This window comes from Hemitrygon akajei, chromosome 5 (genome assembly GCF_048418815.1).
Source record: "Hemitrygon akajei chromosome 5, sHemAka1.3, whole genome shotgun sequence".
Lineage (NCBI taxonomy): Eukaryota > Metazoa > Chordata > Chondrichthyes > Myliobatiformes > Dasyatidae > Hemitrygon > Hemitrygon akajei.
Window position 1 is genome coordinate 42,559,609 of NC_133128.1, and position 14,978 is coordinate 42,574,586.

The 14,978-nt window shown below is 39.0% G+C and overlaps 1 protein-coding gene across 3 annotated transcripts in view; it reads right to left on the reverse strand.

The window, feature by feature from the left end:
* The window catches only part of cfap91 (cilia and flagella associated protein 91), a 76,250-nt gene extending 63,568 nt beyond the window's left edge, over positions 1-12,682 (reverse strand). For 2 of the 3 annotated variants that reach the window (XM_073045346.1, XM_073045345.1), the window contains exons 1-3: positions 12,511-12,682; positions 9,236-9,312; positions 686-843 (exon numbers count right to left, since the gene is read on the reverse strand). In XM_073045346.1, the coding sequence (XP_072901447.1) occupies positions 686-843; positions 9,236-9,312; positions 12,511-12,586 (311 nt within the window). In that variant the 5' untranslated portion in view covers positions 12,587-12,682. Of the gene's footprint in view, positions 1-685; positions 844-9,235; positions 9,313-12,510 lie in introns of those variants that run through there. The other variant, XM_073045347.1, reaches the window with a different exon arrangement.
* Positions 12,683-14,978: the final 2,296 nt, after the last annotated feature.

Sequence of the window (14,978 nt, forward strand, 5' to 3'; positions counted from 1 at the left end):
ATGGAAACCATAGAAAGGGTGCAGAGGAGATTTACAAGGATGTTGCCTGGATTGGGGAGCATGCCTTATGAGAACAGGTTGAGTGAACTCGACCTTTTCTCCTTGGAGCAACAGTGGATGAGAGATGACCTGATGGAGGTGTATAAGATGATGAGAGGCATTGATCATGTGGCTAGTTAGAGGCTTTTTCCCAGGGCTGAAATGGCTAGCACAAGAGGCACAGTTTTAAGGTGTTTGGAAGTAGGTACAGAGGCAATGTCAGGGCTAAGTCTTTTTATGCAGAGAGTGGTGAGTATGTGGAATGGGCTGCCAGCAACGGTGGTGGAGGCGGATACGATAGGGTCGTTTAAGAGACTCCTGGATAGGTACATGGAACTTAGAAAAATAGAGGACTATGGGTAACCTTCGGTAATTTCTAAGGTAGGGACACGTTAGGCACAGCTTTGTGGGCCAAAGGGCCTGTACTGTGCTGTAGGTTTTTCTATGTTTCTATGTTTAACTATTTCATCAAACTCATAATATTTATAATTTCATATAAATGCTTAGCATGAACAGAAATATAATTCTGATACATTGTTAAAACAATTTGAGTAACTGATTTTTTTCAAGTTGTTTATGGTTTACCAATAACAATGTATATATTAGATAGACCACTTAGGTCATTTCAAAACAAAGTAGCAATTACTTTGCCAATTGCTTGATGGCATCTTGTCTTTTCTCTTCATATCCTCTCCAACGTTGATCAATAAACTTTGGGACTGGGTTGTTGTGGTCCAGTTGCAGAAAATACCTTGGGAAATGTTGTAAATTACTGAACATGGTGTTATATTCAGGTATTTTTTTCTGGAAGAGATATATACAGTATTACAATATCTAGATGCCCAGAGGTCAACTTAAACCACATGCTGATACAAATATATACTGTACGTTAATAAACTACTGAAGCAATCAATATGGTGAGCTTTTGTATGTTTTGTAAGATCTCCAGATTTGCATACTGTCCATTGTCAGCATTCAGTTTTTCTATTGTTTAAATTAGTTTGCTTAGTAAAATGAATAATTTGTGGCATATCATTCAATAGTTTACTTTATTGTTACATTCTATCTGCCAGTAGTATTGTAGAGATTGTTACACTTTGTAACTCCATAAACTAATCAAAACAAAAACATAAGAGGCCCAGGAACAAACATGTCTACTCTGTTTTTACTTCATTGAGGTACACACCTATGAATTGGTGCTCTAATGACGTGTGCCATTCATGTATTTTTACATATAACCGTTATGAATTATGTAAACAATAAGGAATGCTTAATCAAATGTATTTGCAATATTACTCAATTACTGAAATAATAAATACACAACATAGCTACAACTTAGCTATAAAGTTCAACTCAGTATTGAATGCACCTCAATCAAATATGTGACGTATTGCTCTCTAGTCATCTTAAATATACACATACACAGATACTATGTGGTGTTGGAGCGTGGCCAAGTGGTTAAGGTGTTCGGCTTGTTATCTGAAGGTCGCTAGTTTGAGCCTTGGCTGAGGCTTGCTTGTGTGTCCTTGAGCAAGGCACTTAACCACACATTGTTCTGTGACGACACTGGTGCCAAGCTGTATGGGTCCTAATGCCCTTCCCTTGGACAGCATTGGCGGCGTGGAGAGCGGAGACTTGCAGCTTGGGCAACTGCTGGTCTTCCATTAAAAAAAACCTTGCCCAGGCTTGTGCCCTGGAAACTTTCCAAGGTGCAAATCCATGGTCTATCGAGACTAATGGAGGCCTACTATACTATGTACTACAACTACCATATAGACTTCCACAGTATAGAAAATTTTAAATGTGGAGGATTTTTTACTCCTGTGGAGTAATTTAAATGCTGGACCAGACAGAAAGGGAGCAGCTCTCTCCGCAATGCTAAGGCTGTGAGACTGCCCCTGACTGCTGTGCTTCGTGTCTGGAAACGTTATGGTGACTTGCCCTGCTAATATGATGAACTGAATACCGAGGCTTTGGGCCTACTCCAAACTGCTCCAGGGATTTGGAACTAAGGACTCAATTTGGTTTGTTGTTGCTCGCTTCTATTGTTTGCATGATTTGTTTTTATTTTGTTTCTTTCTCTGTGCATATTGGGGATTGGTCTTTCTTTCTTTTAATTGAGTTTTTAGGCATCCTTGTTTTGTGAATACCTATAAGCAAACAAATCCCGAGTTGTATAATTTAAGCATTCTTTGATAATAATAAATGTACTTTGAATAACGTCTTTCCTCACAAGGGGTGTCATTTTTCTTGGAAGGAGAAACACATGGTTGTGAACAATCTCAGGTTTTGGAGGCTCCTCCATTGTGATTGCAGGAGCTGGCTCTATCAGCTCTGGACACCATTCTTTTGGATGTGTTGGCATCTTGAACTGTGCATGGCAAACTGCCTGATCTGTTCCAGGCCACCAGACAAAGCTTTGACCTAATGCTTTCATTTTGACCAAGCCTAGATGACCAGCATGTACCTCTTCTAACACTCTAGGTCTCAGCTTGGATGGAACAACAACTCTCAATTCCTACATAAGGCAACCCCCATTAAGGACAAGTATATCCCACTGCTGGGTAAAATGGGGAAACTGAAATTTCGGCTTCACGTACCAGCTATTTTGGGTTGTCATGTAGACCTGAGACAGAGTTTGGTCTTTTCTGGTTTCCGTTTAGATCATCTCTGGCGTAATAGGGAGACTTTCGATTTGCATTAGGGCGAATGCATCAAGAAGAGTGTTCTCTTTTGTAAATTTTTGAGGTACTTCCTTTTCCAAAGGTAAACAAGGACAATCCATCAGCACTTCTATGATTAGATGTCCTCTTGAATTTGAACTTTTAATTGTGTCCTCCAAGAAACAAGAGTCCATCTCTGCATTTGTGCTGCTGCTGTTAGTGGAACACACTTTTGTGGGTTGAAAATGGACTCTAGTGGTTAATGATCTGTAATCAGAGTAAACTCTCTCCCATGCAAGTACTGGTTGAAACTTTTTACACCCCAAACCAGACTTAAGACCTCTCTGTCAATCTGTGTATAATTCATTTCCATCAATCATAATATGAGACAAGACGGCACCTATACCATATGGCAAAGGGTCACAAGCATGCTTCACTGGACGATGTGAATCTCGTACAGTGTCTGACGCCACCATTTACTTTACCTTTTGGAAAGCCACCCCACCTTTGCCATTTCTTCCCAGTCTGTAGTATTGAGTTCAAGAGGTGGACCACAATAGCCATGTTTGGCAGGAACCTGTTATAATAATTGATAAATCTAAAAACAGACTGCAACTGCAATATATCCACTGGCTTTGGGAATCCACCACAGCTTGAATTTCCTCATTTATGTAATGCTTGTGCATCAGTGGTGTGACCACAGTAAGTGATGCTTGGTTTAAAGAATTCACATTTACATTGTCCTCTGAGCTCATCATCTTACAATTTTTAACAATGTCTTGAAATTTTGGAGATGTTCCTTGTCATCCTCACAGCACCTACTCCATAGCTTTCTGCCAGAGTGCAGGTGCAGATGTTACTCCAAAAATTAGCCTAATATAGTGATAAAGCCCGCTGTGAGTGTTTATGTTGAGAAATATTTTGGACTTTTCTTCCAGCTCCATAAGGTCTCAGCTAAGTCTACTTTGCTGACGTGCTTTCCTCCAGAAAGGTTTGCAAAGCTAACCTATCCTGGGCAAAGGGTTACAATCTACTTCCAGTACTGGTTTGATGGTGATCTTAAAATCTCCACAGTTCCTGACAGACCCATCCTTCTTGGCTACTGGAACCACTAGCATTGCCCATGGGATCCACTCAACCTTGGAAAGAATTCCTTCAGACCCGATGTGATCCAACTCACTGGCTACTTTATCATGGATGGTATAAGGATCAGGATGGGCTTTGTAAAACTTGTGTGTGGTATTTCCATTTAACACTATATTGCCCTTGATGTGTTTGAGTCTTCCAAAGCTATCATTGAACATTGCTGTGGCATCATCCAGTATCTTTCTTAATTTGCTTTCAGTTGACTATTTCAGGGTGGCATGCAAATAGTGGATGGATCATCAATCAAGTTGTAGTTGTCTCAGCCATTTATGACCCCACAATACTGGCCCTCTTGTTTTTACCACATATAAGCCCAATGTGGCTTGTTGGCTGTTATATTTCACAGTTATATCATTCCCCCAGGAGTCATCTTTTCTCCAGTACAAGTTCTAAGTTGGATATTTGCAGATTTCAGTTCAGTATATCTGACATGCCGTTAAAACTCATTTTGTGGAATGACTGAAACAGCCGAGCCAGTGTCCAATTCCATTTTAATGAATTTGCCATTCACTTCTATATAAGCTATATTGCTCATCTCATGCTAGTTTTCACATTGTAAATCTCAAGGCTACGCAGTGCTGTACCACTCTGTTCATTATCAGATTTTTTGTGAACAGCATGCAGGTTGGTGCTCTTTTTGAAACTGCAACTTGACTTTTTAGATTTGTCTCTTCTCTGTGCAGTCCATTTATTTTTATCTTCCTGACATACACTGTGTATGTCTCCTACTTTGTTGCATTTTCTGCAAGTTTTGCCTTTAAACCTGTATTGGTCTGGTGAACGTGAGCCTCTGCCACAAAGGTAACACAACTTGTCTGGCCAGAATGATTTCTGTTTTGACAGTGCAATTTTGTTTACGCTCACTTTCATTCCTAACTGTAACTCAATTACATCTCTGACTGTTTCCACTGATACAGTGATTTCAACTGCTCATTTAAATGAGTTGTGCTTCAGTTAGAAGCAGTTTTTGAATGCTTTTTTTTGTAAGATTCTACAAACTAAACAATCTATCAGAGCATCAAGCCCATCACTGAACTGACAATGCTCAACTTCTTCAATTCAGCCATGTAAACTGAAATGGATTCCTGTTCCTTTTGATTCTGCCTGTGAAATCTAAAGTGTTATGCTATCAACAATAGTTTCAGGCCTAATTGTTCCTGTATTACGTTCACAATAGCAGCTAAGCTACTTTTGGCTGGTTTGATTGAAAAAGTCAAACTTCTAAGCAAATTGTATGCTTTTCCACCAATTGCACTCAGCAAAATAGTTTCTCCTTGGCTATTCCATTTGCTTTAAAATACTGCTCAATCCATTCAGTACACATCCCCAGTTATCTTTTATGCAGTTGAACACGCCCATCTTTCTGATGTAGTCAGCCATTTCTACTTATGTATTTGTTATCAATGGACTGTTTATGGGTCCGTGAATTTTGTTAGTTTTCTGCCTTTTTAAAAAAAAACAACTGTCTCTCTCCCCTTGCAAAGAAAAAGGAAATATGTTGCATTTTTTAAAAACTCGATTGTCTTTTTCTCGCTTTTTAAGGAAAATATGCTGCACTTCAACAGGCAGGTCGTCATCTCAGGTTCTTTTCAACTTACTCATCACCATTGTTATGTTTTGTAACTCCATAAACTCATCAAAAGAAAAACATAGGAGCCCCGAGGATAAACATGTCTACTTTGTTTTTACTTCAGAAGGCGTGCACATATGACATGCTGGCATAATGACATATGCCATTCACATACTTTTACATACAACCCATAATGAATCACATAAACAAAAATGCTTAATTGAACAATATATTTACGATATTATTCATAATACACAACAGAGATTTTATAAGCTAACACAATTCAGAGGCAAGGCACCTGCATAGAAAATCCTATCACTTGAGCAAATATGATGGAGACAGATGAACTAAGAATGGAATGGAGACAGGGTGGAAGGAAGTATTGTTGAGATGGCTGTGCAAGTTTGTAATCGATATTAGTCGTTAGCCTATTCCTCGAAATGTGTACAAAGTCACCAAGAAAGGGAATGGTATTGACAAAGACAGAATACATGAAGGTGAAAGCAGGGTGGAAATTGGCAGCAAAGGTTTAAAATTTCAGAGTTCATGAAGCAGCTCTGGATCTTTAGATAAAAGACACAGTTGTGGAAACACTCATAGGCCAAGTTCATATCTATTTTTATGGGGTTATGTGGATCAATATTTGTTTTAATCCTGCTCTGCCACCCACCCTCAACTCTTTTTCTGATATATAAAAGACTACTTTGCTGTTCTTTCTAGCTGTCATGCAAAACTTCACATAATCTATATCTTCCTTTCCCTACAGGATCTCTGTCTCCCTTTCATGAGATAGGCTAGCAGTATACATTAATCTCAGACCTACTCCCATCACGATCTCAACTATACCTCTTTCACCCTGCCTCCTGTAACTACTTCATTCCATTCTCCCCTTCCTCCATCATGATTACACATTTTCAAATTACAAGCATTTCCATACAGGTTCCTTTGAGATCCTCTCTCTTCTACTGGACCATGATATCCTACAACTACGATAGCTAACAAGACAATGACCACTTCTTATCTATTTCCCATATCCTTGCTTTCATACTTCTCCCTCTGGCACAGAGCAAGGTTAGAGTTCCACCAGCAGAAACATCTTCCCTCCCTAGGCAGCACAGTGGGATGTCTGGTTGAGCCAATATCCCACAGCCTGAGAAATCTGGGTTCAATCCTGATCTTAGGAGCTGTTGGTGTGGAGTTTGCACGTTCTTCTTCTGGCTGTGTGACTTTCCTCCGAACACTCTGGTTTCCTTCATGTCCCAAAGATGAGGTAGTCTTGAGGTTAACTGGCTACTATAAAATGCCCCTAATTTGAAGGTGTGTAGAATCTGGAGGAGGATGGTTGAAGCTAGGAAAAGTTGACAAGAAAGTAGGGAGATTTTTTTTAAATGGCATTAGCGTAAGATTAATGTAAATGGGTGAGTGATGGTCTAATCAGATTCATTAGGCTGATGGGTCTGTTTTCTGCCTATACATGGATTGTGAAATCAGCCATTTCAGCTGCAAATCAACCACCTGTGTAAATGGCTTAAATTTTTTATTCTCCATAGGGTGGATGGGAGGATGAATATAGGGCCCTGGAGGAGGACTTTGTCAAATGGTGCAGCTCAATATCAGTAAGACAAAGGAGATGGTGATGGACCTTAGGAAGGCTAAGCCTGCACTGTTCCCTGTTACTATTGATGGTGAAGACATGGATGTGATGAGGATACAATACCTGGGGGTGCATCTGGATGACAGACTTGAGTGAAGCACCAACACAGAGGCTGTGTACAAGAAGGTCCAGAGTGGCCTCTGCTTCCTGAGGAGACTGAGGCCCTTTGGAGTATACATGCCTCTCCTTCACATTTTCTACCAGTCTGTTGTCACCAGTACAATCTTCCATGCAGTGGTGTACTGGAGCAATGGCACAAACATGGGTGATGCCAATAGGCTCAATAAACTGATTAGAAAGGCTGGCTCTGTTATAGGAGTCAAACTGGACACACCTGAGGCTGTGGTAGAATAAAGGACCCTACGGAAGATCCTGGCAATTCTGGACAATGTTTCTCAGCCTCTGCAAGCCACCTTGGTTGAACAGAGGAGCACTCTTAGTAATAGACTAAGTCAACTGTGTTGCTCCAAAGAGCGCTATATGGGGTCATTCTTACCCTCGGCCATTAGGCTCTATAATGAGTCAACCTATAGCCGAAAGAAGTAATGATTTTTCCTGTTAAACTGATTGAGGTAACTTATTTTTTTATTCTTTCTAACTTCTCTTCTAATATGTATATATCTGTGCACTTGTAATACCACTAAGACACTGTAATTTCCTTTGGGATCAATAAAGTATCTCTCTCTCTCTCTCTAAGCACAGCCTAGCTTGCTGGGCATATCTCACAGACCCATTTTTCTCAACTTTTATGTTGCTTGTGTTTGATATCAGTCTCTATCTGCCCTTTCAGCTTCTTTTTCATTTTCCAACTGCCCGAATGACTGGATAATTGCTACGGTAGTAGAGAGGTTAGCGCAATCACTTTACAGAGCCGATGATCACTGTTTGGGGTTTAATTCCTACTTTTTGTATGTTCTTCCCATGACCGCAAGGATTTCCTCTGGGTACTCCAGTTTCCCCCACATTACAAAGACGTAGGGTTAGGGTTAGGGCTAGTGAGAAGTGGGCATGCTATGTTAACACCAGAAGCATGGTGTCACTTAGTCCTCGCTGATTTGATTTGATTGAAACTATTCATTTCACTTTGTTTCAATGTTCATCTGACAAATAATGCTAAACTCGTCTTATCTGACAACTATAGAAACTATAGTTTCATTCTAGCACTCCTTTTATGGAGTCCATCCCTCCTTGACATATTCTGCAACTTAAAAACTAACTTGTTTTCTTGCTTCCTCAGTTCTGATGAATGGTTACTGAACTGAACATCAGCTCTGTTTCTCTTTCCACAGGTGCTGCCTACTTCCAGAATTTTCTGATTTTATATCAGGAAAGATGTAAAACTTCAAAAGGCCATGTAACTAGCCAGTTTTAACTCTATCATCAGTAACAACAAGTTATTACAATAAATTCATTTAAGTGTTAATGACTCTTCCAGTTCACCAAGGTAAGTGAAGACACAAGTGCCCATATTGATCTTGAGATGCTACCAGAAATGCTACTCACTCCTAAACTACATAAAATTCTTTTATGTCTTTGACAAGGACAAATAAATATTTAAATGTTCAGTAACTTTAACAAAGTTCATTAAAAAATCTAACAATAATCTTTTACCTGCCTGATATTTTTCCACTAAATTTAAAAGCATTTTAATATTTGGGATCATACTGGCCACTTCCCTCCCTGCTCCATTCAGATGGAGTGATATTGTAGCTCACAAAGGGATTAGAAAATTCAAGTGAAAGCAACTATGACAATTACTTTAGGGTTGAATTTCACCCTATTTTGCTTGTGTTTAATTGAAAATTCAATGTTGATTTTTCTCTTCTCAGGAACAAGATTGTGGGAAAACCAAAAATGTGAAACATGTGAGTGGGAGAAGGGTGAATACAGAGAGCAATACCAACTGTTATTTGTGTTTCAAAAATATAGAAATAGTGTGTAATTTAAAGAAATGAGAAAATGCAGAAAGATTAAATATCACTTTCAGAAAACAGGTGGATTGTGGTCAAAAATGCATATGAGAAAATTGTTCTTTGAACTGTCATCCATATCAATTCCATTGAAAAATATGCAACTGCATTCACCCAATCAGCAAAGGAAGATTTTAGTTAAAATTAATTCTAGATATTATTTTACTGATAAACTCCATTTGTGAGTACTCACAAATCTATTAATGGATGTGAATGCCTTCATGGTCATCTTGGCATGGTCTTTTTCGCTAGACAACACGTATAGGGGATCTGTGGCAGACAACAGAAGTTATTCAATGGCTTGTCAATAGAACCCTTTCCTCTTACTAATGAGAAATATCGTTGAGCATAAATTAAAATGAAAATGACAGTTTTATATAATCACCAATATTTCCAACCAGTTAATTTCCAATAATTTATAAAGCTGTAACATCAATTTTTACAGAGGTGCATTTATTTGCTTATTGTTTCCTGTGATGTCATTCATTCAAAAGTAAATTACACTTATGTTTTGGGAAGATACCACTTCTGAAAATTGAGCTTCTGATTTAGGGGGGAAAAAAATATGGTTAATAGCCAAAATATTGATATAGTCTAAATTGTCAAAACAAACATTATGATCTGTTCCTTTGTGTCACTACCATTTTCAAAAGTTCAAGGTAAATTTATTATCAAAGTGTGTATATGTTACCATATCACACAAACAGGAGAAAATCTGCAGATGCTGGAAATCCAAGCAACATACACAAAATGCTGGAGGAACTCAGCAGGTCAGATAGCATTGATGGAAAAGAGTAAACAGCCGATGTTTCACACCAAGACCCTTCATCAGGACTCTATGTTACCATATACTATCTTGAGATTAATCTTCTTGCAGACATTTACAGTAATAAATATAATAGAATCTATGAAAACCGTACATGAATGGACTGGCATACAACTAAAAATGTGCAAAAGAAGACAAGCCATGCAAATAAAATATACTGAGAACATGAGTTTTAAAGAGTCCTTGAAAGTAAGTCTGTAGGTTGTAGAATCAGTTCAGAATTGTGGTGAGTGAAGTAATCTACAGCGGTCTAATAAATGTTCCTGACATGGTGAACTGGGACCTAGTTCTTCTGTACCTCTTGTCCAATGGTAGGGTTTTCCCAAAACCCTGCAATCTCTTTTATACAAACTACACACACAAAACGCTTGAGGAACTCAGCAGGCCAGGCAGTATCTATGGAAAAGACAAACAGTCGACGTTTCAGGCTGAAACCCTTCGTTAGGACTGTAAAAATGATGAGAAGTTAGATCAAGAAGATGGGGGGAGGGGAGAAGTAAAAGATGGTGGGTGATGGGTGAAACTGGGAAAGGGCTGGAAAGCTGATAGGTGAAAGAGATAAAGGGCTGGAGAAAGGGGAATCTGATAGGAGAGGGTAAAAGACCATGATAAAAAGGGAATGGGGAGGGGCAACAGAGGGAGGTGATGGGCAGGTAAGGAGATGAAGTGAGAGAGGGAAACAGGAATGGGAATGGAGAAGGGGGGGCAATTACCAGAAGTTGGAGAAATCTATGTTTCACACCTTTTATATGAGGTTAGATGCCAATTGTAAATTACTTTGTGAGTCCCATTCATGTTGCTGCATAGCATCTACCTCTAACGGAATTAATAGAACCCAAAACAGGAAATTACTGTGACATCACAATGGAGCTAATTAACACTCCACCTGTAAAACAAGTACGGTACATTTAAAAGGAAAATGAATAATTCTTTGGTAAATGATAGGATAGAACTTTGATTATGAACTATATACTGGAGGTTAATTAGAATCATGAGAGACCTGACAATATAAATCTATGAGCAACTTAGATAGTCAGTCTTTTACCTAGGGTGAAAGAAATGTCAAATTCTAGAGAACATGCACTTAAGGTGAGGAAGGGATGGGGGGAAGCTTAAAGGAGAACGCAAGACATTCTGCAAATGCTGGAAATCCACAGCAACACACAATATACTGGAGGAACTCGGCAAGTCATTCAGCATCTGTGGAGGGGAATAAAGAGTTGATGTTTTGGGCTGAGACCCTTCATCAGGACTGGAATTTAAAAGAGATGAGCAGGCCAAGTTTTATTACCCCACCCCCATTCACACAGAGTGGTGGATGCTCGAAACATCCTGCAAGCTCGGTGGTGGAAGCAGACAAGACAGTGGTGTTTGAGAAGCAGATGGATAGGCACATGAACATGCAGGAAGTAGAGGGGTGATGACCATGCTCTATGTATAAATATTTGGGAGACAAATACTTGATCAAGTCTTTTGAGAATCAACGTTACGCATGAGTAAACCTACAGTTTAGCAGAAAAATAAATGCACTAGGAGATTAACAGCAAATTTTGTTCATCGAGGTATTTATCTAATTAAGTATCCGAGTCTAACAGTTTTATTACAAATTTTACCCATCTTAAAAAAGGTAACAGATGTAGAAATAAGCTTATCAAATCACAGACTGTACAAAATTATTGTCAAACCACAGGAATTCTGTCAGTGTGCAGCAAATTGCTATTCATGTTCTAAAGTACCACTATAATTTGGTTTTAAAGCTCCGTTTTATGATGGCTCTGTTCCTATCAAAATTCAGTTGTGTGCTCCTTGAGGCATTACATCTACTGATCGTTTTCTTTTGCCCCCATTTTTTTAGCACACTGAGCAAGAAAATTAAACAATAGCAACTGATGGCAAAATAATGCTACCATGTCAGTGATTACATCACTGCAATCTATAATTTATCACGTATAATGCTTCTACAACTACTGATTATAATTACCCTCAATTATCATATTTCATCCCACTCAATCCAACTTCTGATCCTACCACTCAGCACTGATCATGTCCTTAACAATGTAGTCCATTTTCCCACTAATCCTAGCCCATGGGGAAAACTTGCAGCCATCTCTTGCCTTGATTGCCCTATTCATCCGTCAACACTGAACGCTACCCTTCTGATTCCCAACCCTGTCCCCCACTATGACCCCGTGAGTTCAGTTCCAGCACATAGACGTACACTGTGGAATGAATGAAGAATTTGGGTATAAGTCTCGAGTCTATAAGATCCAACATGAACTCTCTAACCCATTTTACGGATGCCAACCTATTCTTGTGTCAAAAAGCTAAATGTCAAAGGCAAGTGCCTCTAGATTACTCCCATTACTAGACAACAGCAAGACTCTAAGTAAATAACCGAGAGGCCCAATTTTCTTGTAGCAATGTAACATATATTTTATGAAAATACGCTAATAAAAATAAACTGGTCGCCCAAACTAAACTGGGCTCATACTTCTCATGCGCGGGTTAACCTTCCCTTTTGGCACTATCAGGAAAGCAGAGGATGAAAGTCAATGGAAAAAAAAAATAAAAGTAAAATTATCTTACAAAATACTGAAACAAATCAATCAGAAGCAACCCCAGAATGAAGCGACCAGATTTACCGTAAATATAGTCGTGGGGCCGCTCGGTCTTGAATCGTTGCTTTCCCTTCAGGTTCTGAGTCAGAGTGAAGCTCATGGCGCTTGAATTAAAAAGGCAGTAGATAATTTTTAATCAAACGCTTCAGCAACTGCCGATAGCAATTCTCTTGTACTTGTTTCCGCCGATGGAATTCGTTCAACAATCCTGTTAGTAAACGAGAGTAACCATAGTAACGCCTACATGAAATGCAAACGAGAGTCGAAACAGAAGAGGTGAACCTGTAAAACAGTCATCCAATGCAACGCCACCTGTCCGCCAAGGTACTTACAGTTACCTCCTATGACAAACGGAAATCGAACCGTCTAAAATCAATTAATGGATACCCTCCCCGTAAGAAGACCTGAAAGTTGAGGAAAGGCTTCGTTGTACAGTGCCTTGAAAATATATTCAGCCTAAGCCCTTTGTTCATATAAATGAGTATTGGAGCCACGAAGCCAGAAATTTTGATTAATTTGACTGAAAATTTAAATTGATGAATCACATGCTTATTTTTCCACAGTAGAACCCAAAAAGTTCAAAATCTGAGATGTTAGCAGTTCACCCCCACCCCACCTTTGCTCAGTACTTAGTTGAACCACCTCTCACAGCTATTACAACAAGTAGTCTTTTTGGATAAGTCTCTATTAGCTTTGCTTTGCCCATTGGAAAATTGCTCAATCTGTGCCAGGTTAGTTGGAGAGCAATCTTGAGGTCTTGCCAGAGATATTTGATCAGGTTAAGATCAGGTCTTTGCACCACACAAGGATATCAACTTTCTTCATTTGAAGCCATTGGGCTGGCTGTGTGCTTTGGGTTGTTGTCCTGCTGAAATGCCAGTTGAAGCTTTCTGGCAGGTTTTTTAAATCCATGATCTCTCTGTAATATCAGCATTCATTTTCCCATCAATCTTGACCAGATTTCCAAACCCTGCTGCTGAAAAGCATCCCCATAGCATGATGCTACTTCCACATACTTTACAGAAGGATGGTGTTTAAAACATAAAAACATAAGAAATAGGAGCAGGAGTAGGCCACCCGGCTCAACGAGCCTGCCCCGCCATTCAATAAGATCATGGCCGATCTGCCTGTAAACTCAGCTCCATCTACTTGTCTTTTCCCCATAACCCTTATTCCCCTACTATGTAAAAATCTATCTAACTGTATTTGAAATATATTTAGTGAAGAAGCCTCAACTGTTTCCCTGGCCAGAGAATTCCACAGAGTCACCACTGCCTGGGAAAAAGTTTCTCATCTCCGTCCTAAAGTTTCTCCCATGAACCTTGAGGCAATGTCCCCTAGTTCTAGTCTCACCTACCAATGGAAACAACTTTCCTACTTCTATCTTATCTATCCCTTTCAAAATTTTGTATGTTTCTATAAGATCCTAGGTGATGCACAGCATTAGATATACACCACACATACCGTTTAGTGTTGAGGCCAAAAAGTTCCAATTTAGTTTCATCCAACCACAAGACCTTTTCCTACATCTTTACAGTATCTTCTAAGTGATGTATTGCAAAATCTTTACAGGCAAGGATATGCTTTTGTTAAGCTGTTAATGTGGTGTAAATGTAATTCACAAATAAAAATTCTCAGTTACATTTCTTCAAAATCCCTGTTGTAATACTCATTTATGTGAATAAAAGGTTGGGGTCTGAAAATTTTTTCAAGGCATTGTATAATGTTTTGTGGCCAATAAAACTGCTAATGCTGCAGATTAATAGATAATTGAAGGAACTATAGAATAATCCCCAAAATGCAGTTAACAGAAAACTCCAAGCGATGCTAAGATATTCTTGTTTTACTTCTAGTGAAAATTCCCAAAACTGAAATAGATCTGTTCACTCCCCCAGCTTGACTGGGAAACTCTTGACATCAAGGTTCAGTTTTCAATCAATTATAACTGGTGACCATGGAGAAAAGCATTGTAAACAATTATATTGGAAAGAAATCACCAGTTATCCCCAAAGACAGATTATGTGATGAAGAATCAAATCTATTACAAAATGCTTGGTCCAAATACAGTATGAATAACAACACTACAATAAAATTGAATACATTGTATTTCACACTGTAGAGGTGGGAAAATACAATATTTAAATCAGATATAGTCATATATATATTTTTTAATTAAATATTGTAAGAACTAGCTACAAGCCCGTCGGAAGTAATGCTGACCAAGATTAACATCTACTGCAATTGGAAAGATGCGTGTACAACTGGTCACTCAGCTTCTTTTAGCTTTCTTTTGTCTTAGTGTTTGAGTTGGAGGGAGAAATAGGGTTGGTTTGCCATTGTTGCTTGTGTTCTGTTTTATTGTGTACTGTTGTTCTACCAAATGTTGTGGGCATCCTATGCTGGCACCGGAATGTTTGGCAACCTGCGTGCTGCCTCAGGCCTACCCTTGGATATGTTGGTTGCTAAAGCAAGCAAAATGTTTCACTTTATGT